This window comes from Tribolium madens, unplaced genomic scaffold (genome assembly GCF_015345945.1).
Source record: "Tribolium madens isolate multiple individuals breed KSU strain unplaced genomic scaffold, Tmad_KSU_1.1 Scaffold_91;HRSCAF=231;Tcas5.2_LG7, whole genome shotgun sequence".
Lineage (NCBI taxonomy): Eukaryota > Metazoa > Arthropoda > Insecta > Coleoptera > Tenebrionidae > Tribolium > Tribolium madens.
The window spans coordinates 12,146,804-12,174,442 of record NW_025401063.1 but is presented as its reverse complement, the minus strand read 5'-3'; the positions used below and the strand labels follow the sequence as shown (position 1 = coordinate 12,174,442).

General features: G+C 32.4%; 3 protein-coding genes across 5 annotated transcripts in view; 2 read left to right on the top strand and 1 right to left on the bottom strand.

The window, feature by feature from the left end:
* Positions 1–19,505, top strand: part of LOC123010617 (mesotocin receptor-like) — a 72,979-nt gene extending 53,474 nt beyond the window's left edge. For 2 of the 3 annotated variants that reach the window (XM_044407647.1, XM_044407648.1), the window contains exons 2-7: positions 4,305–4,526; positions 4,587–4,914; positions 15,353–15,447; positions 15,498–15,772; positions 17,825–17,971; positions 18,088–19,505. In XM_044407647.1, coding sequence (XP_044263582.1) covers positions 4,330–4,526; positions 4,587–4,914; positions 15,353–15,447; positions 15,498–15,772; positions 17,825–17,971; positions 18,088–18,260 — 1,215 coding nt within the window. In that variant the 5' untranslated portion in view covers positions 4,305–4,329 and the 3' untranslated portion in view covers positions 18,261–19,505. The remainder of the gene's footprint in view (positions 1–4,304; positions 4,527–4,586; positions 4,915–15,352; positions 15,448–15,497; positions 15,773–17,824; positions 17,972–18,087) is intronic. The other variant, XM_044407649.1, reaches the window with a different exon arrangement.
* Positions 19,506–20,614: 1,109 nt separating this feature from the next.
* On the top strand, positions 20,615–22,770 carry LOC123011247 (S-methyl-5'-thioadenosine phosphorylase). The gene is made up of 5 exons (XM_044408603.1): positions 20,615–20,886; positions 20,937–21,250; positions 21,297–21,552; positions 21,599–21,811; positions 21,863–22,770. Exons 1-5 carry the CDS (start codon positions 20,869–20,871, stop codon positions 21,890–21,892), a joined length of 831 nt encoding a protein of 276 aa, XP_044264538.1. The 5' UTR covers positions 20,615–20,868; the 3' UTR covers positions 21,893–22,770.
* LOC123011246 lies at positions 22,538–27,321 on the bottom strand. Its single transcript, XM_044408602.1, has 6 exons — positions 27,157–27,321; positions 24,089–24,360; positions 23,924–24,040; positions 23,435–23,833; positions 23,208–23,385; positions 22,538–23,155 (listed from the first exon to the last, which is right to left on the bottom strand). The coding sequence occupies exons 1-6, from the start codon at positions 27,181–27,183 to the stop codon at positions 22,937–22,939; spliced, it is 1,212 nt and encodes a 403-aa protein (XP_044264537.1). The 5' UTR covers positions 27,184–27,321; the 3' UTR covers positions 22,538–22,936.
* Positions 27,322–27,639: the final 318 nt, after the last annotated feature.

Here is a 27,639-nt window from a genome sequence, read left to right as displayed (position 1 = left end):
CCCATGTGTACACTCATTATTTTTAATACTTTTTAAAGCTGCCAGTATAATAACTTGATTCTGACATAAAAAATATTTTCTATTTTTAATAAATTAGTATGTTTTTTACGTAATCTTTTATGACAGACAGAAGAAAACATATGCTTACCAATTTTATTTACTATTATCCAGCTTTTATTGATTTTATTGTCCTAATACAAAGTTTTTCATAATCAGTTCCAGTGGGATAATTTTTTTGATAACTATTAGAACATAGTGGTGTCATCTCCACTAATAAGTAGTACAAAATTATTGTTTACAGTTCAAAATCATTACCCTAAATTTATGACTGATTTACTTCGTTTCGTGCACAGAATATTAATTTACAGATTTTTACCACTGTAAACAGTGAGCGCTTTACAGGAATAATAATAAGAGTTGTAAAAAAAATATTTCAATTTTTGCCAGAACGAATGCAGAATGGTTGAGGTTATATTAAACTTTTATTTAATCTTCTGGATCGATTTATTATTATTTAACATCGTGATTTATTGCGGAAGAATTCCGTGCCTCCTTTAAATATTAAATAATACATATTTCACGTAACATTACTCGTTTGAATCCCTCAACCGGAGTAAACTGCGATAAATATTTAAAAAGAGCTTCTAAACTACATAGATCATTTCACCCACAATGTAAGCAAGTTTAATCAGTGAAAAATGCTTATTTTTAACCTGCGTGAAACATACATAATGCGTAAATAATGTTAACAAAAGGGTTACCTACTAATGCCCATAAAAAGAATTATTGTTTTTGTTTGCAAATAAGTTAAATCAACTGTGTGCGTAGTATTTTATTTATGATCAACTCGTTTTATTGTTTTTTTCTCCCATATAATCCTCTTGAGGAAACTCCGTTAAAAGTTTATTTTTTATTTATTAGTTAGTAGTTACTTGTATCAAATTTTATCGATTGGATGTTTTGTTATCTAAAACAAGCAATTATTGAGAAGTTTAACATTCCATGCAGAGATTTTAATTTGAAGTTAAAGACTAGTAAAAATGTAAATATTGACAGTTTTGGTAACTTTCGTGACTTTTGCCAAAAATAACAACAATGTTTATCAAACAATTAATCATGTGTTGGACTAAGAAAAAATAGTGTCCCTAAGCTGACCTTAATTGAAATTAAAAAGCAAGATTATTAAAATGAGAAATCAGGTTCTCATCGAAAAAAATTACTCAAGTACACCCACGTCTATCAAAATTTTTCGAAAAAAAAACAACATACCTACCACTTATGCACCTGAACCAATTAAGCCAAGCTCATCCTCGCTCTATATCCTGAATGCCTTTCCTACCTACTCCATGCACGTTTATGAATGCTGGTAGGCATATATCACACTAACGGATCAATATTCTCAAAACAATTGCAGACCTGTCTTTTTGATTTGATATTTTATAGTGGTTTTATCGTCATAAATCGAGTTCTCTTGGAATTGTAAAAATTTATGAACAATTTTAATAACTTTTTATTTTATGAAATCTTTAAGAATTTCGACAAACTAACGTCTAAAATATCCTAGACTCTTTTCTATCAAAATTGAAACTATTTGAATTAAGTTTTGCACATAGTTTGGAGCAAATTTGTTTAAAGAAAAAATTTTGATTTTTGGAATAAAGTTACGATAAACGTTCTTGCACTTTTTTGTCTGGCAATCAACAAACATAAAATATAAAACAGAATCGGTTCTTTTGTGAATAAATCACTTTTCATCAATTTTTCAGATGTACCGAGAGATAGATAGATTCACGCTATTGTCGCTGAATTATTCGACAACTTATCTGAAATATGGATTTTATACTTGGTTCATATTCTAGAAACAAAGCTTTTTGTATTCACGGCTAAATAGAATTTGTTACGATAGAATCTCAAAGCCGCAACGTTGTGTCTCGAAATTGAATCCAAGCTTTAAAAATAATAACACAATCCTAAAACTCATTGCAGTATAATTTCAAGTTATTTTCTAAGGACATAAAACAAATCGATTAAAATCCAAGCAAATTTAATTAATTTTTATCGCTTCCAAATAGTGCTATTTTTTCTCACTCGACTAAATCGAATTGTGTGTTTTAATCCAGGAAATACAAAATCAAGATATGGTTTCACAATTCCAGCAGTCTTTTCCGCTATTATCTTTCCTAACATCTTCTTCCATATAATAGAAATGAGGCGGCTATAATATCCAATCTCATATTTTTATATTGTCACAAGTTTTTTTAAACTTTCTACAGGGATTAGGACGAAACTTTGCAAGTGAAAATAAATCAAACTAGTCACGTAATAATGCAGTAGCAAGGAAATTAAAATGTTAGCAAAAGCAAGGAAAGAGGAATTATTAGTTGGGATTTTTCTAAAAAAAAGTTGTAAGTAACACAAAAAAATGTAACCGTGTTTAGGAAAATAAAATCTTGCATTTTATCTTTTATTACATGTTTAGGCGTAATTACAGTTGTTAGAACAGTAGTTTATGTCTAGGATTTTCCAGCTTTCGTGCCTCTATAAATTTAAATGTTTTCAACATGAGACGAAGATTTTCTCAGAGATTAGGGCAATTTTGTATTAAAGAACACATGACAGTATTTCCTCCAATTATTTACTTTGTTAACAACTGTAAACAAACAATTTACAATTGTAAATTTTTCTTCCAATTTTTAACTAAAAAACAAAATTTCATTGACTCTAAAAACCCGGTTAGATTCAGATCCTTCCTAGTCTTAAGCATTTATTAACTTTTCTCGATTTAATTTCTAAATATACCCTTCCGACCATCTACCCCAACGTCAAGTGACAACTAAATTTACGGCGAAGTGTACATTTATAAAAAATAAAAACACTCGAGACAATAATAATAGTCAGTCGAAATCTCAAACTGGCATAAATCCTGAAATTTCGTAATTCAGGAAACATGAAAAATACAAGAATGATTTTTTGTATTCGTTCTCCAACTAACTACTACGTGAAATGTTTCCTATTTTACCCAACGCCGTTTTCTTAGATCGTCTCTTTGAAACCCACATATTTTTTTTTCTATTGTACAATCATAATTAAATCGTTCTAAATCATCCTCATCATTCCATATTAATCCATATAGTCTTTAGTATACAATTTTAGAATAATATCTCGGAAATATTTACATGTCCTTACATAAAATCTTACTCTCTTGAAATTGAGTAAAACTTCGCTGTTTTTAGCAAACATATGAGTAATATAAGGCTGGCATATTTTACAATTTTGTTTTAAACTAACAAGTAGATTGCAATTCAACCTTATTCCTAATCCTTTGCTTTCAGTTCTTGTCGACTTATTGCATCTACATAATGTATAAATCCCAAAAGTTTTAATAAATTTTCCATAAGTTAGTTAACAAGTCTCCAAAGAGTCATCATCTTTAATGACCAACCGAAGTTGAATAAGGAAGAAACCGCTTTTTATTTTCTGTAAATGCGTTTTTAAACTTCCCGAACTTTAAATTATTTCTTAATGTCTTTCCTTCGTTTTCACTCAGTTAATTATTCTCATTCGAGATGATCAAAATCAAAGGAGACAAGTAGTAAACAATGAGATAAATATTTTAGATATAAACTTAATTATGCTTTTCCGGTTTTTTGTAAATCTTTAACAAAAAGTAACAAAAGAAGTTGGAGGTTTTCTAAATTTTTATACAGTTGTATTTAGCAAGTAAGAAATAGTAAATTAAGCATCAAGAACGGTAAGGACATTAATTTTACCGATCGAAGACAATTGTTTATTGTCTGAGATCGGTAAGTCCTTGACGTTCGTGATGCTTATGACATTTTTTGCGCGATTGATTTTTGATAGTGTTTTTTTAAATAAAATATCTAACAAATGTTCTAACACGCCAAAATATTTGGCGACGTTTTTGAATGCTTACCGACTTAGCAACAATAAACAAAATACTTACCGACGAGTTTGGGATAGCAACGAGTAAATACAAGTTACTGTCTTGGAAACATACGTAGTAAATAATTGAATAGAGTCTAATCGCGCAAAAATGTTTGTTGCATAGCAATTGACACATTAGTAATTGATGTTCGCAGAGCGGAAATGCCGATGAAAGCAGTTAATTGCAAAGTAGAGGGTCCAATAGATTTTTATAAAGAAATATTTTGAATAAATATTCAACTAACTAACTAACTAATTAAATAGTTTTAAATTCTCGTATAACATAAATAAAATCAATTACAAATTTTTTTTTATTATGGAAGTATGTGTTAGTCTATATGTTTCTTATTTTCTTTCAGACTAAAATAATTTCAAAATAATCTCATGTACGACCTGAAACTCTCCCAAATGAACTTTTCTTCTGAAAATTCTACTCACCTGTTCGATAAACACATAGACAGAAATACCACAGACCGAGATGAGAACCTCGCCCGCGTGGAAGTTGCAACCCTCGCCATAATTTTCCTTCTTACCGTCATCGGCAACACCACAGTATTACTCGCTTTATGGACCCGTCGAAGGTACTAAAACCTATCTTTCCAATTAAAAGTCATCGTAAAACAATCATAATTTATTTTCAGATACGCCGGTCGCAAGAAACTCTCTCGAATGTACTTCTTCATCTTGCATTTGAGCATTGCCGACTTGATTACGGCTTTTCTTAGCGTGCTGCCGCAGTTGGCTTGGGATATAACTTACAGATTCTATGGAGGTTTCCTTCTGTGTAAGATCGTTAAATATGGACAGACTCTAGGTCCATATTTGAGCTCGTACGTGTTGATGGCGACAGCCATTGATCGCCATCAGGCCATTTGTTACCCTTTGACCTACTGCTCGTGGACTTCCAGGAGGTCGAAAGTTATGGTGTATTTGGCATGGGTGGCTAGTCTTGCATTCTGTATTCCACAGGTGAGTTTTGGAAAACAAGGGATTTATTCCGGTCGTAATGCTACTTTAGAGGAGAGAAAAAGCTACACAAAAATAATCTGACTTTATTATCGCCAATCAAAAATAAGAATAAAAACTTTAAGTGTATCACACTTGAAGCTAAAACTTGTTAAAATATAAATTTTGATGTCATAAACTCTTTATTTCTGAACAATGTGGAGATTATTTACAACTATCTCTAATACTACTTAGAGTTTTCCCAAAAAATAAACTAACTAATAAGAAACTAACTAATAGGAAAGAGAAATAAAAACAGATTCAGATTAGTTTTAGCTTTACAACGGTTGTAATCAGTTTTTTAAACATTGTTCAAGTTGACGTTACAATATCTGCTTTTTAATATTTTCAGTTTTATGAGAAATAATCGTGGAGAGAGAAATAATTTCTCCAACCACGGAAATAATAAAATGTTCAATACTTAGTTTTTGTTTTTTTAATAAAATGAATTTATTTTGTACTCAATATTAAAGAGTGCTTTTATCAAATAATTTCAGTAGATAAAGTAGTCTTTTATCGTCTAGTGAAATAAAGTAGGTACCGTAAAACGGGGTTACTTTGACATAGTTTGAGAGGTTTTGTTGATGTAATTTTTTTAGTTGTTGCAATATTTTCTTGAAAAAATTAGCATCAGAACAATTGATCCTTCTGTTTTAACAAACAAACTTAAAATTTTGCTTCAAGGTCATAGTTTAAAAAAAAAATTGAAAATTTGCTGTTAAAGAAACCCCGATTTCGGGGCTATTTTGACAGTCCTTTTAATTACGTTGAAAATCAAAGTTATGCTAGCCTGGGGGGTACTTTGACACCTTAAAACTAAAAATATGTAATCTATAATCCATTTCATTTAAATTGGCATAACAGTAGGCCATGATTGTGTAAACTGCGCTTTAAATGTGAAAAAGGCTTTACATATTAAGGAACTAAATTTGTCACTAAAAAAGTGAGGTTAAGATAGTTAAAATTTTATTTTTCAAGAACCCTCTTTCAAAGGTTTTCAGAGAGAGTTTTTCTCCATAAAAAGTTTCATCCCTTTGTAGGTGTAGTTTTGACACCAAAAACATACACACCGGAGATGAAAGACAATTTATTTTCCGTGAAAGTTGCAGCCAAAAGGGGTTTGGATTTTGTCATTAAAAATKTAGGACAAAATTGTTAATTTTTAAACAATGGTAAAGTTGTTGCGATCGGAGTGGAAAAAGGAAATCTGTACGAAATGAAGCTTCGCGTACTGAAGCCTGAAAAATCGTGTTTTGCCGTGGATAAAATARTTTGGCTTAATTCAAATTGGTATATTTGATTCCATTAACTTAAAATGCCTAAAACAGGAACAAAAAGAAATTGATTATGTTTTCAAACATACCTTAGCGTGTACTTTAAATCTGGGGTTCTGAAGGGAACTACTTTTAATTATAATTTGAAAAAATAGTAGGAATAACGAACAACCAACGAAAACAGTGAAAAAACGAATACAAATGTCAGTCATGTCAGTTAAATAAACCATGTAGGTAAGTGATCAAAGAAAAACAAAAACCCCATCAGTTGTTATATCAGGGACATGCACAGGGCTACAAACTTAAATACGAAATTCCATAGCCACCTATTATGCCAATTTCAATGAAATATATTTTATGATGTAAATGAGCTTTATTCGATTTTGCCTTATAAAATGACGTTTATTTATGTCAAATCAAACTGTTTATTTTGTTTATTTTGTTTATTTAAGCAGCGCATTAAAACGTCAATAATCGGCGCATTAAAAATTTTAATCCGCTGTTTTAAACATACAATATTTTTAGTTAAAATTATAATAAAAATGATTATCGCATCAGATTCTGAAGTTCCTCAATCGGTATTTGAGCAACAATACAAAAGTTGCGATTTTGAATTGTTGCACATTCGAAATTCACGCTTCCATAACTGTGTGTTTAGCGCAGGACTTGGACAAGGTGCAACAGATGATTTCGAAAAAGCAGTTTATCCATTAGTATGGCATCACTATCATCCGACGAATGTTCCACATCAGAATGAACATTATAATACACTTCTTCGCACAAATTATTTATTAATTTTTTCCACAAAAAACGACTTAATACTCACAACACAAATTTTTTTCCAACTTTGTTTATAAAAACAAGTCGTTGTCATGGTCGCCCCATAGGAATCAGGATAATAATATGAATAAAATGTTGTATTACACTCGCAGAATAAAGTGTCCGTTTAATTCGCTGTAATTAAGCGAACAGCTCATTAAACGGCCACTTTATCCGCTTGTATAATAAATAACTATTATTAAACTCATTAAACACAAAACATAAATAATATATTTATTTGTATTTTTAAGAAAATTAAATAATTCATTTTTTGGGTATATTGTGGCTTTTATATGGTATAAAAATAAAATAAACATAATTTCGGTAGGTACCTATAGGCATGTCCCTATACTGACAATGAAACAAAATTAGTAGCCCCATAACGTTTCAAAGTAACCCCGGATATCAAAGTAACCCCATTTTACGGTAATTTTTATCTACTCTGTTTATATTGAAGAAATTCTGGTAGGTAGGTCAGTACAAAATATTATAAACGACAATAATAGTTATTTATTCGACGAGTTTGAGTGTAAATCGGACTTTTTATTTGACCGAGTGGATTTTTAAACTACGAGTGTAACGAGTGGTTTACCATCTACGAGGTGGAATAAAGCGTCCGATTAACACTCAAACGAGTGGAATACAACATTTTATTCTTCGATTTAGAGTCAACAAGGCTTAAACTTGCTTTCAATCTGTTAAAAATAATTTGACGTTTTGTATTGAGAAATGCCAAACAGTTTTCAAAACTTCCTTACACGGGAGAAAAACCGTAAATTTTGACAGTGTCGAAGAATAAAGATTGTTTATCTACTCGTGAAAGAAGTCCACTCGTGACTTCGTCACTGGTAAACTTAACCTTTTCACTCGTAGATAAACAATTATTTTATCGTCTTGTATAATAAATATATTTCCAGTTAAATTATTCTGATTTTTGTATTTTTTATTTTGCTGGTATTTAAGATTTATTTTAGTCATCAGAGGCGTTAAAAATTCAAATTGTATTTTTTTTCAAATTATAAATATATCTGAGTCGTACATCTTATCAGCTTTTAACCCGGAAAAATGTGAGGTTGCGCATACATTTTTTTTATATCTTTGAAAGGCAAAAAAATTAAAATTGAGAAAGAACACACAATCTGTGTGTTCAATAAATAAAAAAATAATCTGATAAGAAATAATTAATAACTCGGATTAAAAGTCAGCGTGACTTTTAATCATCTAGTTACTATCGCACCCTACTTAAAATGTAAAACTTTGAAAATGTTTAATTTTTTTAATCTCTACTAAGAAATTAAATCTAATGCTGTTCGATGAAAAGCACCACATAATCTTGCTAAACTTTGTAGAATTATACAGGATGATTTACATAAAACTAAGAGCCCAGCCAATTTTAAATGCTATACAAAAAAAACATACACTATAGATTCAAAATATTTATTTTTATATTGAATGTACGAAACGACAGTTTTTTGATGGGAGACTATGCTTTTTTTGTCGAGGCCAAAGATCAAACTTCGCGTTTTGATTTTGATGTGTGTAGTTCAACTTCACATATGATTGCAGAAAAATCATTTTTTATGTAATCATGGTAAGATACGATGACATTTGGACAACTGGAATTAGAGTGGTCTAATCCACAAAATTTATAAACTTAGTTTTACTCTCAGACCAACTGCTTATTGTTCAAATTTTCAGTAAACCACTGGCCTAACATTTTAAACAAAAAATATTAACTGTAAAGTCATTGTATTTAAAACACAATAAAATTTTAAAGTGAAAATTTTAACTTTTATTAGGATTTCGCATATTGTGGGTTAGGTCACTCTAATTCTCAAGGCCTTAATTGTTAATCTAATTAATTTCTCAATGTTTATGACATAGCGGTTTTTTTTTGAAGGATACGCAAAACATAATAACAAATTACATACTAATTTTTTAGAAACAAGTTATATCAATGATTAATGTGTTATTGCCGTTATTGGTTTTATTTATTGGTTCTTCAAGTCTGTAGATTTATAGAAATTAACCTACGTTTGCAACTAGGATTTATTTTTACTTTAAACGAAGAAATATTCAAGCTAAAAATGTTTCACCGTTCCATATTGTTTGGTGGGTAGATATTAAATTATTCAACTTTATACAATAGGTATATGAAAGGATTTGATATGTTTTTCAATGATAAAATGTTATATATCTACCAAACTAGAAGGAAAAATATTGGAGTAGATAAAGGAAAGAAAGTACTTAAATGTCTTTCTATTTAAAAAAATATGCGCAAGTTGAAAACAATATTTTAGAGATTTTTAAGGGTTTTAGTTACACAAAACTTTATTTACCATCATTTGTTATTTATAATGTCATAAACTTATAAATCTCGACAATTTTTCTCTAATCCGCAATCCGCCAAGCAAGAAATTAATCGATAACTGGCGTAATTCCCTGTTTTAAGTAGATTATAAAAACCGTTACTAGGGTAATAAATACATAAATACTGGTGGCGGGAGGATAATCTGTATTTTGTTATAAGACACAACAATTTAATGCACATTTTCCCAACAGTTATCAACCATTATGTGCCGATAACCTAAACGAAACTAGAGATTATAATATCATATTTACTATCCAAGTTGGTTTTATCCTTTGACATTAATTTTAGCATTTTTTTTCAGTTCTATCAACCCAATTAAAACGTGACAAACTGTAACGATATAACTTTGTAAGAAGTTTTTTGTTTTTCTCGGAATTACTACGAAGTGCGTGATTCCAATTTCAAAATTACAAATAGTTTTATTTTACTCAGATTCGAATGAACTCTGTTGAAGTCACACTTGGCAATCAAAATGTAAAATGCAATCAATAAAATCCTTTTCTACGTTGTCGTCATACAATGTTTAAATCAAAAACATCAAAACTGCTTTAATAAAAATACCATCAAATATTGAGATGCGTATCGTTCATGTAGTTTAATGGGCCATAACTCTAGAACAAAACTATAGCAATAAAAAAGTTTGATGCTTTTTAAGGGTTTTAGTAGTATACAGGGTTATTCATAAATGTGAAGCAATATTTGAACCTCAAAAATGACGTATAAAATGATGTTAATTTAAATAATAACTCGTGTCCTATCTCTACTGATAAGAATTTTACAGCCCTCGGAATGTTGGTATGGAAATTAAATTTTTTTGTAATAACTTTGGAACTATTTGACCAAACATTATAAAATTTGGAACATTTCCCTGTGACAACATACCCTTTGAACTGGTAATCAGGATCACCGGACGAAAACCGGATACATCAACTCAATTTCCGGTTCCAGCAGTTGCAGGTCACATTTTCTGTGTTTTTCCATTTTTTTGCTCTCTTAACACCAATTTTTTATTACCCAAATCGATAGAGTAATCAATTTCGATTAAAAAACGCATAACCTTTAATACCCCTAAAATGGACCGTTTCAAAGATATTTTAATTTAAACTGAGGACTGCACAACGCTGAAATCAAAAAATAGGGATTTTGAATAAATGGTATCCACGGCAACCAATGACCATGGTCACATAAATCCCTGTCAACTTTGACATTGTACGATTATTAGATAATTAATCGAAAATATTTAATAAAAGAGTTTACCTCAGATTCCAAACATAACTTAAAATAAATCCAAATGGATCTCGTAGCATGTAATTCATAAAAAAATCACAACAATTTATCGTCAAAGTTAACAGATGCCTGGCAGGGATTTATGTGACCATGGTCATTGGTTGCCGTGGATACCACTTATTCAAAATCCCTATTTTTTGATTTCAGCGTTGTGCATTCCTCAGTTTAAATTAAAATATCTTTGAAACGGTCCATTTTAGGGGTATTAAAGGTTATGCGTTTTTTATTCAAAATTGATTACTCTATAGATTTGGGCAATAAAAAATTGGTGTTAAGAGAGCAAAAAAATGGAAAAACGCAGAAAATGTGACCTGCAACTGCTGGAACCGGAAATTGAGTGGATGTATCCCGTTTTCGTGATTACCAGTTCAAAGAAAATGTTGTCACAGGGAAATGTTCCAAATTTTATAATTTTTGGTGAAATAGTTCCAAAGTTATTACAAAAAAATCAAATTTCCATACCCATATTCCGAGGGCTGTAAAATTCTTATCAGTAGAGATAGGACACGAGTTATTCTTTAAATTAACATCATTTTATAGGTCATTTTGTTCAAACATTGCTTCATATTTATGAATAATCCTGTATACACTCTCTCTCTCTCCACTGATAAGAATTTTACAGCCCTCGGAATGTGGGTATGGAAATTTGATTTTTTTGTAATAACTTTGGAACTATTTGACCAAATATTATAAAATTTGGAACATTTCCCTGTGACAACATACCCTTTGAACTGGTAATCACGAAAACCGGATACATCCACTTATTTTCCGGTTCCAGAAGTTCCAGGTCACATTTTCTGTGTTTTTCAATTTTTTTGCTCTCTTAACACCAATTTTTTATTGCCCAAATAGATAGAGTAATCAATTTCGATTAAAAAACGCATAACCTTTAATACTCCTAAAATGGACCGTTTCAAAGATATTTTAATTTAAACTGAGGACTGCACAACGCTGAAAATGAAAAATATGGATTTTGAATNGGATTTTGAATAAATGGTATCCACGGCAACCAATGACCATGGTCACATAAATCCCTGCCAGGCATCTGTTAACTTTGACGATAAATTTTTGTGAATTTTTTATGAATTAAATGCTACGTGATCCATTTGGATTTATTCTAAGTTATGTTTGGAATCTGAGGTAAACTCTTTTATTAAATATTTTCGATTAATTGTCTAATAATCGTCCAATGTCAAAGTTGACAGATGCCTGACAGCGATTAGTAAAACCATGGTCATTTGTTACCGTGGATATCATCCATTCAAAATCCCTACTTTTTGGTTTCAGCGTTGTGCAGTCCTCAGTTTAAATTAAAATATCTTTGAAACGGTCCATTTTAGGGGTATTAAAGGTTATGCGTTTTTTAATCGAAATTGATTACTCTATCGATTTGGGCAATAAAAAATTGGTGTTAAGAGAGCAAAAAAATGGAAAAACACAGAAAATGTGACCTGCAACTGCTGGAACCGGAAATTGAGTGGATGTATCCGGTTTTCGTGATTACCAGTTCAAAGGGTATGTTGTCACAGGAAAAAATTCCAAATTTTATAATATTTGGTCAAATAGTTCCAAAGTTATTACAAAAAAATCAAATTTCCATACCCACATTCCGAGGGCTGTAAAATTCTTATCAGTAGAGATAGAACACGAATTATTATTTAAATTAACATCATTTTATAGGTCATTTTTGAGGTTCAAATATTGCTTCATATTTATGAATAACCCTGTATAACATTGATTTTTCAATTTACCAAACTTTTTTCCACAAAGTATTATATGTAGTTATTTACGTATTTAGGGCTGTTAAGAAGGCCATAACGACCGAGGATGTAGTTTAATCCTCACGTGGGCTTTTTGGCTCTTAACAGCACGTGGTTGTACGTACAGTTGCGGAATTACAATTTCGGACAGTATTTTTCTGTCACTTTAAAAAGTTTACTGTCAATTACCTTGTACTGTCATTATGACTAACATTTTACAATTAAACTTTTTTTGTTAAAATTGTTAATTAAATGTCTTAGGTAATTTATTAATTGAACTAAGTGTAATTAAATCATCGCTTTGATTTGCTTTCTACCCATAATTATGCCACAAATCGCTATTTTTGAAAGTAAATAAGTGAAAATGACATAAACATGACAAGAGTAAAAAATGGGGCTATTAATGTAAAGTTTGTTTTAGAGTTTACATTATGAAAATGACAATACTGTCCGAAATTTTAATTCCGCAATTGTATAACGTTTTTCGTCGTATTAAATTACCATATTTAAAAAAATTATTTTCAAATTCTAAAAATATTAATATTTGTGTCTGTCAAAGCTGTCAAAAAGCTGGGCATTAAAGCAACATTTTTATGGCCCCGCCAGTACTTTATAGTAAAATCGTTTTCAAAAGACCTATTAAAAAATTTTATGACACATTATAAGGGATTAACCAAACAATGGCTTGAATTTGTAACCCTCCATAAATGACACGTTCCTTTGCAAGTGTTGCTGCACCCACTAGAATATAAACGGGCCGTATTTAAAACTAAAGTAGTGGTAGAGTTTTACTACGCTATTACTAAAAAAACTCGGCTTTATTTAATAATAGCTTGTTAATAACCACCTGGATTTTTTAAATTTCTTAAAATACTTGACTTTAATAACAACTACATCAAAAACTATTAAAACATTTCAAGTATTTTAGACAAAAGAAAGTAAGTAATCCGGCCCTGTTAAAAGCTGACCTGTTTCAGGGTCCGGGTGGGCTCCACAAATTTATGATTTGTTTATCCTCTGGTTTACTCTTAACAATACCGCATTTAACTTAAAAGTAATAAAATTTTTAGTAGGTCTTATGAAAACGATTTTACTTTACAGGTCGAGCCGTATGGCGAGACCTTTGTATATTTGGCAAGGTCATAAAAATGCTACCGGACGTATATTGTATAAGATTTTTCAGGATACTGCAATGATCACTTTCAAGTTAAGCAAAAATTCATGAAAACAAAAATTTAACTAACGTTTACATAGTTACAAACGAGTCCGGTAGTCAGGCTAGGTAGATTAGCTACCAGCCAGTAGATAGGTTACGGCCGGTAGTAGATTACTACTGGCCTAAGCCGGTAAATTTTATCTACCAGACTCGTTTGTAACTATGTAAACGTTAATTACCAATTCAGTATCCTGAAAAATCTCTTAACAGTCCTGTGTGATGCTAGAATGATATTGACAGCTTAACGATTGCAAATGTTGAATGTTATTTATATTATAACAACATGGAACGACGAAAAAGTAAATAAATGAATTGTTTTATTCTACGCAATAATAATCCCTTTGGCTGTAACCTAATCTCCCAGAATCTAAAACAAGACTAATACAACAATTTGTGGCGTCACCAAATCCTAATAGCATCAAGAAAATCTTTGAGATAGTCCTGGACACTCCTTAATAAATCCCATCGAAGTAAGTGTTGTATGATCCATTAACTATAAATTTTTTGTGTGTTGAATACGAAATGGACCAAAAACGCTTCAATGGCGGCAACACCATTACACACAAAATTGCCAGTTTATGGATTACAAAAAGAACATTCGTCTTTACCGCAACTTCAATAAATCTTTAGAAACATTAGTTTGATGTATGTTAAAATTTATGTAATTTATGAAAGTCTTGTCTTGTTTAACTCTTTTTAAAATATTGAATCTAAACTTTTAAGGCAAACACTCACCTAATGAAATAAATTTATTTTTTGATTGTCAGACGACGGAAATGTATTTTGTGTATATTTTAGGCCTGTCAGAACTAACTTTTAGGCTTTTGAAACCGTTTCAGATAACGTTGCTGAAACGCCTGAAATTCTGATATGTTATTATTTCGGTTTTGTACTGATCTTTTTATTGAAAAGCACCGGTTTTAAAAGTCGCGTCGCCGAAGAATGTGGAAATAAAGCAACAGGAGCGCTGTCTAGTGCTAACGACTGAACACCCAACGTAAAATTTATTTAATTTAATTTCACACATAATTACTTTACATCATTTATTCCGCATTTTAACTAAACAGCTTTAATTTTATTTGAAATCAATTGTAACTTAATACTATAATCATTGAAGTTACATGATCTAAATTGGATGTTAATTGGATGATCGGATTTATTAAAATTGTGATAAGTGAGGTGTAAGCAGAAATTCGTTAGATATTTGCTTGCGAATTCTGCAAGCAGGGTAATCACAAAGATGGGTACAAACTATAATATGTGGGCTGTCACATGTTCCGGATTTTGAGGATCATTTCGGTTTTGATCGAACAAGATTGGCAGGTTAGAAGTAATAATCTAATACTATATCTATTTGAAATTACAAATAAACTAGTTTTATAACATTGTTTTATAACATTTTTTTAATTTTTATTTAAGCATTCTTATTGTGGTTGTTTGCGAGATTGACGAAACGACCGAACACCAAATATGAAAATGTTAATGACGCTATTTTATTAAAGAAATTTTTTACGTAAAATCGTATCAAAATTATTAACTCATCGTACTACAGACGGAGAACTCTGTTATCTTAAATCCTTCAAATACATGAATAAAACAGCACAGTATTGCTAATAACTCTTGCCTAGTCTCTTAAATATTAATCTCTTGAGTTTCACTGAATTGTTTTTTTTAGCTGACGATCTTCACATACACGAACGTTGGAGAAGATGAGTACGACTGTTGGGCCACTTTCCAAGAACCATGGGGTAAAAGGGCTTACGTCACATGGTTAAACCCTTTAAAATTTTATGAAACTAATTTAATTTTATTATTTTTAGGTACAGCATTTCTGTGTTTATGATCCCATTAGTGGTTCTAATTTTTACGTATACGTCGATCTGTATTGAGATTTGGCAAAGCTCCGAATCGAGCCTACGACCTCGAAGCTCTCAGAAATCAGCACCTGGGAAACGTACCCCTTTGATCTCTCGAGCGAAGATTAATACTGTCAAGCAGACTATTGCCGTCATTGTAATGTATATAGCGTGCTCGACTCCGTTTATTCTAGCACAATTATGGGCCACTTGGGACCCCCAAAGCCCCTTCATTGACGGTAAGTACTCGTTCGACAAAAATTATACAATTGTTTACGTGGCTGCCAAAGCCAAGTTACTTTTACAAGCAATTAGTTGATTGGAGAGGTAGCGAAATAACCTAGTCGAGAGGAGTTGGTGTTGTTTCACCGTTCGATGGGATATTAGGAGCAGAAATGAGAGTAATTCGGGATTAGTAAGGTCGAACTTTGTCTATAGAAAGAAAAAATAACTTTCAAGAGCAAGGTTTTCTATTTTTATTCGAGTTTCAAGTGTCTACAAAAATGATGCTTGAAAAAACAAGCTTTTTATATTTTAATACTCTACGCTAATACTCTACTCCGGAAAAAATGTTGAAAGATTTCAAGTGTGGGTTCCCTAGAATAGTTTTTTTTTTCACCTGAGAATGAGCACTTAATGTTCAAATAAAAGTTTAGTGACTCGAGTTAAATTGTGTTTGTGTTTATTATTCTCATACCAAGAAGATCCAACAAGAAGTTTTTATAATCTGATGAAACCTCAAAAAATGTCTACTCTATTAGTAACTAGATACCTACTTATTAAAGTAAACCAAGACTTCTAAATAGTATATTAAAGAACAAGTTTTATAAGGGTTGAACTTGACATACTTTTAAATCAAATAATAACAATTACATAATAAACACTTTTTAAGTATTTTAGTTTTAGTAATGAAAAACTGTAAGTTATTTTAAATCGGTAATTCTCTTAAATCCCATTCCGGAAAAAATATTTTTCCAGATTAATATACAGCATATTCTTTTTAATTTGTGATCTGGAAAACGCGTTATTGTGAAACGATATTGCTGTCCAAACACAGATTAATTTTCGGACAGTTGATTTAATGTCATCAGTGCTGATTTCTATAAAATCAATCAATACCTAACAGCTTGATACAACGTACAACGCACCTACTATTTAATTAGCCTGTTGCGTGTAGATTTTAAACGAATTAAAGTAAACCAAGACTTCAAAATAGTATATTAAAGAACAAGTTTTATAAGGATTGATTTGGCACACGAATCCCAAGTTAGAAAACGAGCCGTAGGCGAGTTTTCTATGGGATGAGTGCGCCAATGCCATTATAAAACGAGTATTTTATACTATTTTTTCTAATTTGCGCCCCCTTTTTTCTTATTTTAATTAAAAAAAATATATGTTTTTGTCCTCTAGAGAATTTTGTGTTAGTTGGTAACACTCGGCATCCACCTGATTTTTTGAATCATTTCTGCCGTCTGTCATTAAAAATAAAATTTACAAATTATTAGTTATTAGTGTTACAACATAATAATAATAAATAAAATATGAGCCAACAGAATTTAGTTTGCACTCCGCCCGAAATTCGCGAAATTGGCAAAGTAACAACGCAAAATTTGTTACCTGACGAGTCAGAAGCGGCATACAAAAACTAAATAACCCTAAATTCATCAAAGTCCAGTGTGCTTTTATAGATAGCCATAAACGACTCCTACTGAGTGACGTTAATAAACGTGTTATAAACGCAAATTAGAAAAAAACTTTATTATTGACTCTTTTAATTAAAATAATGGTTTAATATGATTAATCCTCCTGATAGATATCGAGGAAAGGTGCTATACCGATTACCAAACTAAAATGTGACAATCACGTGCGAAGCGCCGCGGTCACTAATAACCGGGGTTATTATTATTAGCCGGGTACGGTCCAATATTAATAGTACTAGTAAAATGGAATGTTTTCTTCCTGAACTCAGGGAAGTTGCTAGACGAGCAACATAAAGTTTAAAAAACTTAGGTTGAGAAATGGCTACATCCCAACCCGAAAACTGATAAGAAGTGACCACTTCCCAACCTGAACTGTCATATTTCATATCAATTGTTGATCTTTTCATTTCCAAGGTAATTTGATTACTTTTTTGTGAATAAAAATCTTAAAAACTCCAGGCAGTATTTAGTTCCGGTTCTAGTTCCCTTTTGTCCCGCCTTGATGTAAAATTGAATTAACGGCTGGGGAAAATTTAATGACAGCCACAAGTACTATATTCAAAATAATGAAAGCGGCTTATATCGTTCCAGGACCCGTGTTTGTGATATTAACGCTCCTTTACTCGCTAAACAGCTGTGTAAACCCTTGGATTTATCTGGCATTCAACCGGGAGTTGCCGCGCCTCCTGCTCCGCCACTACACTGCCTCCAGTAAAAACTACCGTTCCGCGACCGGAGGTAACTATCGCTTCAAGGGGCTGAGCTTCTTCTTATTCTTTTGCTTATTAGCACAGCCTCTTCCTTTACTCTCCTTTCAGCGGCATTTATTTTATTTTCTTTATGCTTGGGCACAGGTAACAGTGCAAGTAACTCTTCAGGTGATGCGCAGAGCACGTCTTTGAGGCCCTTCTCGCGTTGGTCGCTCTGCAACAGCGCTAGATCCAACAAGTACCCCACAAGAGTCCCTCATAGGCCCTACGTCGCTCAGTACAATGCCCGGCGATGGATCGTCACGACGACTACTTGAAATACGGAGACAGGTGGTCTACCAGACCACGAAGTCGACAATATTTCCGGTTCATCGCTGTTGGAAATCAGCGAGTTGACGACCGAATTAACAGAAATGGAATCTGTGATGTGACAGCACCACGATGCTACCTGTACCTGACTTAATGGAACTATTTGTAACTTTAAGGATTTGTGTGTCGACTTCTGTCCACACCCTTAGATAGAGTAAACCAGGGTGATATAGTAAATCGGGTGAAATGGTGATTTACTCTATTTCTTTTTCGGGCAGAGAGATTTTTCTGTAATTCTGTTTGACAGTTGTTTATGATCATTTGTACATCGAGCACCTATTAAAAACCAGTCTCGTTTTGAAAAGCGTAAGTAATTTGAACAAAACTGTTTCATGTGCTCAATAATTTTTATACTGTGCAGGCGTTTGTACATGTTGTTTCAGGTAGCCTAGTCCCCGAGGTATTTTTTGATATGTTCTGCCTTTTTAGACTGTTTATACACTACATAAGCTTGCCTCCAGTATTTTGAACTGCTTGCCGCACTATTCATCGTTTCAACCCTGCCCAATGGTAGAAATGATGAACTCGGGCATGGGTGATACGGTGAACGACTTTTCTTACATGTACTCGTATTTTCGGCCTAAGTAAAAGTTTTAACTATATCAGCATTGTTCCAGGCAAAGATGCCTACATTTTATAAAATTTTATAATTTTCTAAAAAAAATTTAAAATTTTACATTTTATAAAGTAGCACTAAAAAGGAAGTGGATTGGATAAAATGTATTAGATGTCAACTTTGGTTGCACAAAGACTGTACGTAAGTCAATGTGTAATATTTGGGGTAAAAAGCAGAAAAAGTAAGTTCACCATTTCACCCATATGCATGGGTGAAATTGTGAATTTGGTAAAAAACAATTATTTTTTTTTTCAAATTGTTGTTATGTCTCTAAGAGGTTATGACAGTGTTAAGTTGTTACCTATGTATTTTATGAAAGAATAGTAGTTTTATTTTGTCTATATAAACAATTTCTTGTGTTCTACAGGGCTCAATTTTTTTGTTCACCATATCACCCTGGTTTACCCTATCTACGTGTAGTTTTTTTTATACTTTTGACGTGATACTTCTTAACTTCGAAGATAAATTATTATTGTTTTTAAATTGATGTAAGATTTCATATTTTGTATGGAAATATTATACAGAGTGGTTATAAATGATTTTCATCTAGCCAGCTTTGTAACTTTTTTTATTTTTGCCGCCCTACTTTTTTGAAAGCTCTAGTTCTGTCATTAGTGTCACTTATTAATTAATAATAAATGGTTGTTAATTAAACTTTTATTGTTTCAACTAATTTCCAATAATAATTTATAATAATGTATACTTTGGAAGAAAACAAGTTATAATTGAAGTCTATTTTCCAAGTGGACGCTTAATAAACGGCGATTTTATAATTTTGAGTTAAAACAAGTAGGTACCCCTATTTTCGTAAAGCGGCATTTTTTATTTTACAGGAAAATTCACAGATGGCTAGATGAAAATCATTTATAACCACTCTGTATAATTTGCTGTAATATTTTTGTAATTAAAATTCTAGTTGTGAACAAGATTTTTTTACTCAAAAATCACTAATTACATTGTCCATTAGTGAATTTGAGCTTTATTGTGGATATTACAATGCACCTGAGGACGATATGGCATTACTTGAGCCATTAATTAAACTGATAATGCAATCGGGTTTGTAGGATGTCAAATATCCTACATTACGGAGTCTTGTCATAAATCGTAATAAAGACTATTCATTTTTAATAAACACTTCCTATTTGTCTCAACATAAATTTAAACGTATTATTTACTTCAATTTTACTTTCTTCATCAAAATTTTTTTGAGTATGTTTTTACACCTTCTTAATTCATAAGTTACAGAAATTACCTCTTCTTTGAGTTGATTCAGTTTTTTATTTTGAGAATTTAATTCTTTTTCTAATTTATTTGCTTTTGTTTTCCAGAATTCTAGTTCTTGCTAAAAAAATTTAAAATAAACCAACTTAAAAAAAACAAAATGTAAAATACATACACACACTTTAGAGCAGTTTTTTGGTTTTGTGTAACGATAAACACAGAATCCTATAAAACTACGTAACAAACCATTTTTAATGTGTGTTTCTAAAAGTACTCTTTTCCAAAAAAAAGAATTTTGAAAACAATACATGACACAATTGACACTTTCAAAATTTGATACGTGATAGAACTGATAGATGACAGACTGTACTCTGGTAATTACATGGCAAAATGCCTAACAGCCTAACTAACCACTACGTTGTTTTTTAAATGAGAGATGGATGGTTATTAGTGAATGATTTACACATTTTATTTTACACTTGTATACATTTTTACATTAATTCATTTCAAATTTGAATTTTACATTTTTTCTGGTGGCGACACTTCGTAATAAGTCACGTGAGAACTGTCAATTGCTGCTACTATAACCCCACTTTTTTAAGTCAACTTTTCCAAATTAGTTAAGTGATTTAATCAATAAATTGTCTATTCTCGACCATTTCGACGCCACATAACTCATCAAGATTTCACCCCCTATCAAAAAAGTCAAACTAACCGAGATGCCACAAAAAATCAAGGTAAGTCCGTTGTTCATTACAAGCCGGCATTTGCACAAAACCACAAATAGATCGGCATAATCGGCGGTTCTGGCCTTGACAATCCCGACATTTTAAAAAATGCTAGTACCAAATCGGTCGATACACCCTACGGCAAACCTTCCGACGTGATAACTTTGGGCCAAATCGAGGGGGTAGATTGCGTACTTTTGGCTCGGCATGGCCGCAACCACGGCATAATGCCAGGAAATGTAAACTATAGGGCTAACATTTGGGCCCTAAAAAATGAAGGCTGCACACATGTCATCGCTGCCACTGCCACCGGCTCGTTACAAGAACACATCAAGCCGGGGGATTTGGTGATTTTGAACAATTTCATAGACAGGTGATGAGAATCATAATCGTTTCAATTTTTCTAATGTTGGTAATAGGACACAGGGTCGAAAACAAACTTTTTATGATGGGGAGAAAAACCATCCTTTGGGAATTTGCCACTTACCGATGGAGCCGGCATTTTGTGAAAGAACAAGACAGTTGATTATACAAACAGCGGAACAATTGAACTTTTCCGTCCATAAAACCGGGACTGTGGTCACTATCGAGGGGCCCAGGTTTTCCAGTAAGGCTGAAAGTAAAATGTTCAGACAATGGGGCGGGGATATTATCAATATGACCTCAGTCCCAGAGGTATTTTTGTTTTAGTGAGAGGCTCCTCTTGTTATTGTTTTTGTAGATTGTTCTAGCTAAAGAGGCAGGCTTGTGTTATGCTTTAGTTGCCTTAGTTACTGATTACGATTGTTGGAAAGACAACAAAGATGAACACGTGACTGTTGTTGATGTTCTTGCTACTTTTAAGAAAAATGTGACTAAAGTTACTAAAGTAATCATGGGTGTGGTTCCTGCCATTGCCAAAGAAGACTGGAGTAAAACTATTGACGAGCTTCAGGTTGTCTTGTATATGGTTTTTTGTAAACATATTTTTATTTTATTTTTTTAGGAGTTGGTTCAAAATAGTATTATGAAATAGAAACCTGCTTTTTTAAATCTTTCAAAACACATATAGCTGAATTGTTGATGTAGTTGGTTTAGTTTGAAAAAAAGTCCAAAGTTGAATCTGTCATAATATATAAGCAATCTATATTTTTTTATTATTGTTACACTTTAGAATCAATTACTTTACTATTGTCACTATACAGGGAGTTTCAAAACTCGGGCTTCTGAGAAAATTGCCAAGTGCTGATGACAATAAGACCAAAAAATACAAACGACGAATTTACTTTTGCTTGCATAAGAAAGTTGCGATATTAAAATTCACTAATCCCAGAGGGGCAGCTCGAAGTGTTACTACCAAATATGTATTATCGGTTACTACGATTCAAAAATAATAACAATCTGTCTATATTTCAAACTTAGCAATCGGCGTTATTTTGTAATAATAAAAACAGCTCTTCTGGGATTAATGGATTTAAAAGTCTCGCAACTTTGTTATGTAAGCAAAATTAAAGTCTGCGTTTGAATTTTTTGGTAACTTATTGTCGCCGGCACTTGAGATTTTACTCTGGGGCGCGAGTTTTAAAAAAAATTACATAATATTGAAATAAAAAAGTTGAGTATTTTCTTCCATCGGTCCAGTGGTTATTGCGTATATTTTTGTTTATAAAAAAACAACCAGTGTGATGAAGGATATATTTCTAGGAAATTTTTACACAGTTTTTGTACAATGTCAAAAAATTTTACACGTCCATTACCTAACCCTTTGGTGAAACACAGTAATTTAATTTTTTATCAAATTACTCTATTTCATGACATTATTTACTATCGCCTATTCATAAATTATGTGCAAATCTTAAACCTGTAACGGTGGAATATATCGTAACAAATAAATAAAAATATATTAAAATGCTTTTTCCACTCTCGTCACTTAAATTGGGAGACATATCACAAAAAGGGGATTTTAAATCAAACTGTATCGGCCGGTTTAAACCCTTCTCCCCCAAAAATCGAAGACTAGACTACACTTTTTGAAATAAAAATCCCCCTTTTCAATCATCTAATATACAGTCTTGAAAAATTAAAGTTCAGCCGAGGATTTCCTCCTGACGTATTTATTAAAATAATCGGGTCTCCAACATTTGCAAGAACCGGGAATTAAGAACCAGTCGTAATAGAGCCGCACTTGGAAACAACCAAGGGCGTCTACTCCGTCGCAATGGGTGGGTCTAGTTGTGGTCGAGGAGTCGACAGGGGCGGCTTGAAGTCCGGCCCTTTTGTGCAAATACTGCTGGTAATTCTGTAAAACAAAAATTGAATTTTGCAAATCTTGCATGGATAATGATATTTACCTGGAAATCTTGTACAGACGGAGGCTGAGACGCCGCCACAGGACTTCTAGGGGGATTCGCAGTGTCACTATTGCTTAAAACCGTGTCGGGATAATAAATCTCTGCAACCAAAAGACTTGACCATCGCGGCGAAGACAAGCAACCACCATCCAAGTAATGACATCGCGATTGGAGACACCTAAAAATTAAAATTTTATAATAATAGTTTCGTTAAGTTGTCTTGTAACCTTGTAACTTCGACAGTTTGGGTAAAATAGCCTTCGTAAGGTATTTGAACGACGTATCTCCAAACTCCTTGATAATTCTTAGCGAAGACTGGGGTAGCATATTCAACTTTAGCGGGGCATGGGGTGGGAGGTCCCTCGTAGCGGGGTTGTGCTATTTCGTCTCTTCTTTCAACAGGAAGGTGCGAAGATTGGACTACATTGGGTGAAGAATACGATTCCCCATTGATGGCTTTGTATAACATGCAGAAAATGCCCCCTTGGTCGCAAAATTTGCGACTTTTGCGGTCTTTGTTGTCTTGAGAAGTGGAGTTAGTGGGCGTTTCATCTTTCTTTTCTTGTTTTTGATTCGTTTTTGTTTCCCTTTTAACCCTATCGTTGCTGTTTTGGAACGGTGTTATGCTAGACCCGTCAGAGATAAGTGTTTTCATTTTTAATATCAGAATTATAAATAGAAAATTTTCAATGTACTTATTAATTACTTCTACTCACGTATTTTGGGAAATAAGGTCATCTTGGAGCTGCGCAACTTTCGGTAACGTTTCGTCCGCCTTCAGAATTGGTAATGTTCGACTTAAATATTTCAAGGTCATGTTTCTTATCAGTTCACTACAACCAAAAACTGCAGTTCTACTTCTGGTCACCGGAACTACTTACAAAGGATACGGCGACCCTAAAACATTCTGACCCATCGGATTTCTAGGAATTGTTCCCTTGTTTAAATCCCCGCATAAGTTGAAAGCGGACGCATGGGGGCTTTTAGTGTCGTCCTCCCTACAGTCTGTCGGAGCGTGGGTGTAGGGTGGAGGTCGCACTCGTGGAGGCTCAGCATTGGGAGACTCCACGAAGGCGTAATACCCCTCAGGGGGCTCTTCAGCAACTGTTTCTTGTGATTCAGTAGCGTGCGCGCATACAGCGCACATAAATAACTAAACAAAAAATGTTTTTTAAGAGAAAGTTTGTTGTATAATCGGGATAAATTGATATTTTATGCAATGTTTGGGAAAAACTGTGAAATGACGACAGTTAGATATCTGTACAGTTGGTTTTTAACTGTTAAAACTGTAAAAATTAAATCTTGTTGAAAATTTGTTACATTACTGTATAATCTAAAGCAATTCTGTTTCAAATTACAAGGCAGGTGTTAACTGTTTTTTATCGTATTTTTTGCAATGTTTGGTACTTTCGTTGTTTGAGTAAATATTTTTTTGTTATATCAATCAATAGGGTTATGAAAGTCAATGAACGTTGAAATATAATGAATTAAGAATGTGGTAAAAATTTATCCGTTACCTCCATTAGCACAATTAGTACTTTTACTCAAGAGTATCACAAGTTTTTTTGTGCATCTTAGATCTTTCAGTAGTAAAAGTGAACAACAGGAAATATTCTTCATAAGGAAATACTTTTTCCGAAATTTAGTAGCAATTTTTACTAAAGGAAATTGACTGAAGACAAAGATATTATTTCATTTTTAGCTTGACTTCATTCATATAAATTTAACCTTCTTTTTTATCATTTAAATGATTCAAAAGTAAGGTAACTCGCAATGGGTAAAACTATAATGAATACCAAAACGTGACCACTTTCGCTATCAGTGAGTGTAGGTATATTTTCAATAATATAATAATAAAGTAAACAGTGATGTAAATAAAAAATTCCTTAAATATTCAAATCTCAATTTTAAAGATCTCTTGAATGTCGGATTAGTAAATGGTACAATTTACAATTTCTTAATTTTTACTGGTTTAGGTAATTATGGCTTTATGATTAAATTTTAAATTTATTATTTATGAAAATACATTAGGTATTCAAGTTGCAATTTTTCCTTGAAGGTGGAATTTTAGAACTTTGGCAATGTGATACTTAGTTGGAAATGTTTTAGTACGAACGTTTAATTTTTACTAAAATTAAAAAACATCCCAAATTATTTCAAAAAATTGTTTTTTTAAAGTTAATGAAACCCTCACTTTGCGAGTTTTTTTAGTGGCTTGCACCTATTTTATTAAAACATAGGAACTGATGACAAAAAGTCTTTGAAAAACCAAATTAAAATCTCTTCCCTCAGACAGTAGACACTTCAGTGATCAATAAATAAAATATGATCAGGTTTATTTAATTTTTTATTATTTTTAATTAAACTACCTAATTAAAAGTAGGCACCAGTCTGGCAAAAATACGTCTCATTTTTAGAATGTAAGTCAAGCAAAAATACGCTAGTTGAAACAGAAAAAGGTTCCAAATTAGGTTCAAAAACCCCTACCAAAACATATTCGAAATTTTATCACGCACACCACATCTCGACACCTGACTGCGGAGACCTACATTTTGGTGACCTTGGTTTCGGTGGCGTCCTTCTCAAAGGTTATTGAACAGATTTCCTCGTATCCTTGTTTTGGTACAATATCATCATCCTCAGAGATAAACTGTACATATGTAAATTTCGTTTCTGAGAAGAATTTGATGTCCCGTTAACATTCAGCTAACTGTATAACACCTTTAATCGCTCTGATTGCTCGTACATTTTGACCAATATGCCAATTATTTAGTCTTCCAGGAAGCAAAAATATTGAACTCAAACAAACTTGGTTTGTTTTCCTTTCCTTGGAATGGCGGTACTGTTAGAGCCGCCACCAAGCATGTAATTGGGCTAAAATGGACAAAGCGTTTCGGGCTTATCTGTTACGTAATTTGTCGTGTCTATGCAGCTGTAATAACCTACTTTGGACATCTTTTTTATATAACGGTATAAGCCACCTAAGTAATGTCTCTTTCAGGAGGGTAATTGGAGCATATAACATGGCTTTTAGTCGATGACAAAAGAAAATTCTGCCCAAATCGAACTGCCAAGTCAAAACTTTTACTTTTAATTATCAATAAACACTTTGTATATGTGATTCTGTCTCTAAGTCGAAATGATCTGTCCAACGGTTTTCAAGCGAGAAATGGATTCCTAACCGTACAAACTGGCTGTAGGTGGTTATTGTGTAGTAAAAGGATATGTGAACATAAATAGCATTGACCCATTGAATCAAATACCTACAAGTTTCATCGCTCAAACAAATTAAGAAGTTGCACCTGAACCCGTTATCTTAATTCCGGCTTAGACCATTTCGAGTAAAGCTTTCTTTACTTCCTCGAAACTCAATACATGACGCATTTTAATCCGATTTCTTCTCTTGAGAAGATTTTACTAGTTTTTGGGTCACATGTACACAATAGGGTCATTATTTCCAGCTCAATGTGAAAGCAATTAATGGAAGAAAAACAATAGTGGAAATTCGAAAAAAGTTGTACTTTAATAAATCTGTAAATAATTACTGAAAAGTTGCTAAATATTGATTGGTCATTTTTGGTGTCGAATGTGACGAGAAATCATATTGTCTAATTGTTTGCAATAAAAATATTATTGCATAAGTAACTCAAAGAATTTAATTGGTTTTCTTTGCTTCAAGTGTTTTTTTCTAATCTAAAGGTGTGTTTCACTAGTAGACCGGTACGAAGTGAAACTTCCGGATTTTATGTAAGAAAAACGGAACTTAATCACCAACCGGAAGAAAACTCAAACAACAAAATTTTCAATAAGTTTATTTTTGCAACGAATTGAAAGAATTACGTTATCAATTTACGTATGTTTTCTCTAGATTCGTCTAGAATTAGTTAGTAGAATTGGGGTCTAGATTTTCTTAATTAAAATTAAGAATATATAAAATGGAATCTCTTACTATTATCACTCTCCAATGCGTCTTCATTTTTCTGTTAAAGATTTTGTTGGAAAAATCAAATTTTAATCACACCATGCACCGTAATATCACTGCAGTGTTATTGTTGATCGCGCAAAATGAATACTGCGGTGTGGCGCGAAGAACTGTTGGTCAGTCCCGATTATACCATGTACAACATACACCTGGAGCACTCGTTACACTTAACGGGACCTGCATAGCTTCATCTGGTGGATCGCCTTTATAGCAATCAAGCGATTTGAACGCTTCGTATATCATAGCTAAAAGTGGTAAACAATATTGTCAAAACTTTTGGCTTAGGAAGTAGGTCAAAGTTTTCGATGGACAATTTCTCAGAAGTTAAAATGATGAATGACCAAATGAATCTTATACCCACGTTAAAATTAAGATTAAAAAATGATAGTATGCAGAAGAATGAAGCTCAAGACTTATTGAATGCATGGTTGAACTACAGACATGAATCTT

What these genes read in the sequence shown, in the direction of transcription:
- LOC123011247 (XM_044408603.1), top strand. An exon ending in TTGAACAATTTCATAGACAG is followed by an intron (nt 21,251 to 21,296) that starts GTGATGAGAATC and finishes TGTTGGTAATAG; the next exon opens with GACACAGGGTCGAAAACAAA. An exon ending in ATATGACCTCAGTCCCAGAG is followed by an intron (nt 21,553 to 21,598) that starts GTATTTTTGTTT and finishes TTGTTTTTGTAG; the next exon opens with ATTGTTCTAGCTAAAGAGGC.
- LOC123011246 (XM_044408602.1), bottom strand. Translation starts at nt 27,183, where the DNA reads ATGAAGACGCATTGGAGAGTGATAATA. An exon ending in CGCATTGGAGAGTGATAATA is followed by an intron (nt 24,361 to 27,156) that starts GTAAGAGATTCC and finishes TTTTTTGTTTAG; the next exon opens with TTATTTATGTGCGCTGTATG. An exon ending in TTAGGGTCGCCGTATCCTTT is followed by an intron (nt 24,041 to 24,088) that starts GTAAGTAGTTCC and finishes TTTTGGTTGTAG; the next exon opens with TGAACTGATAAGAAACATGA.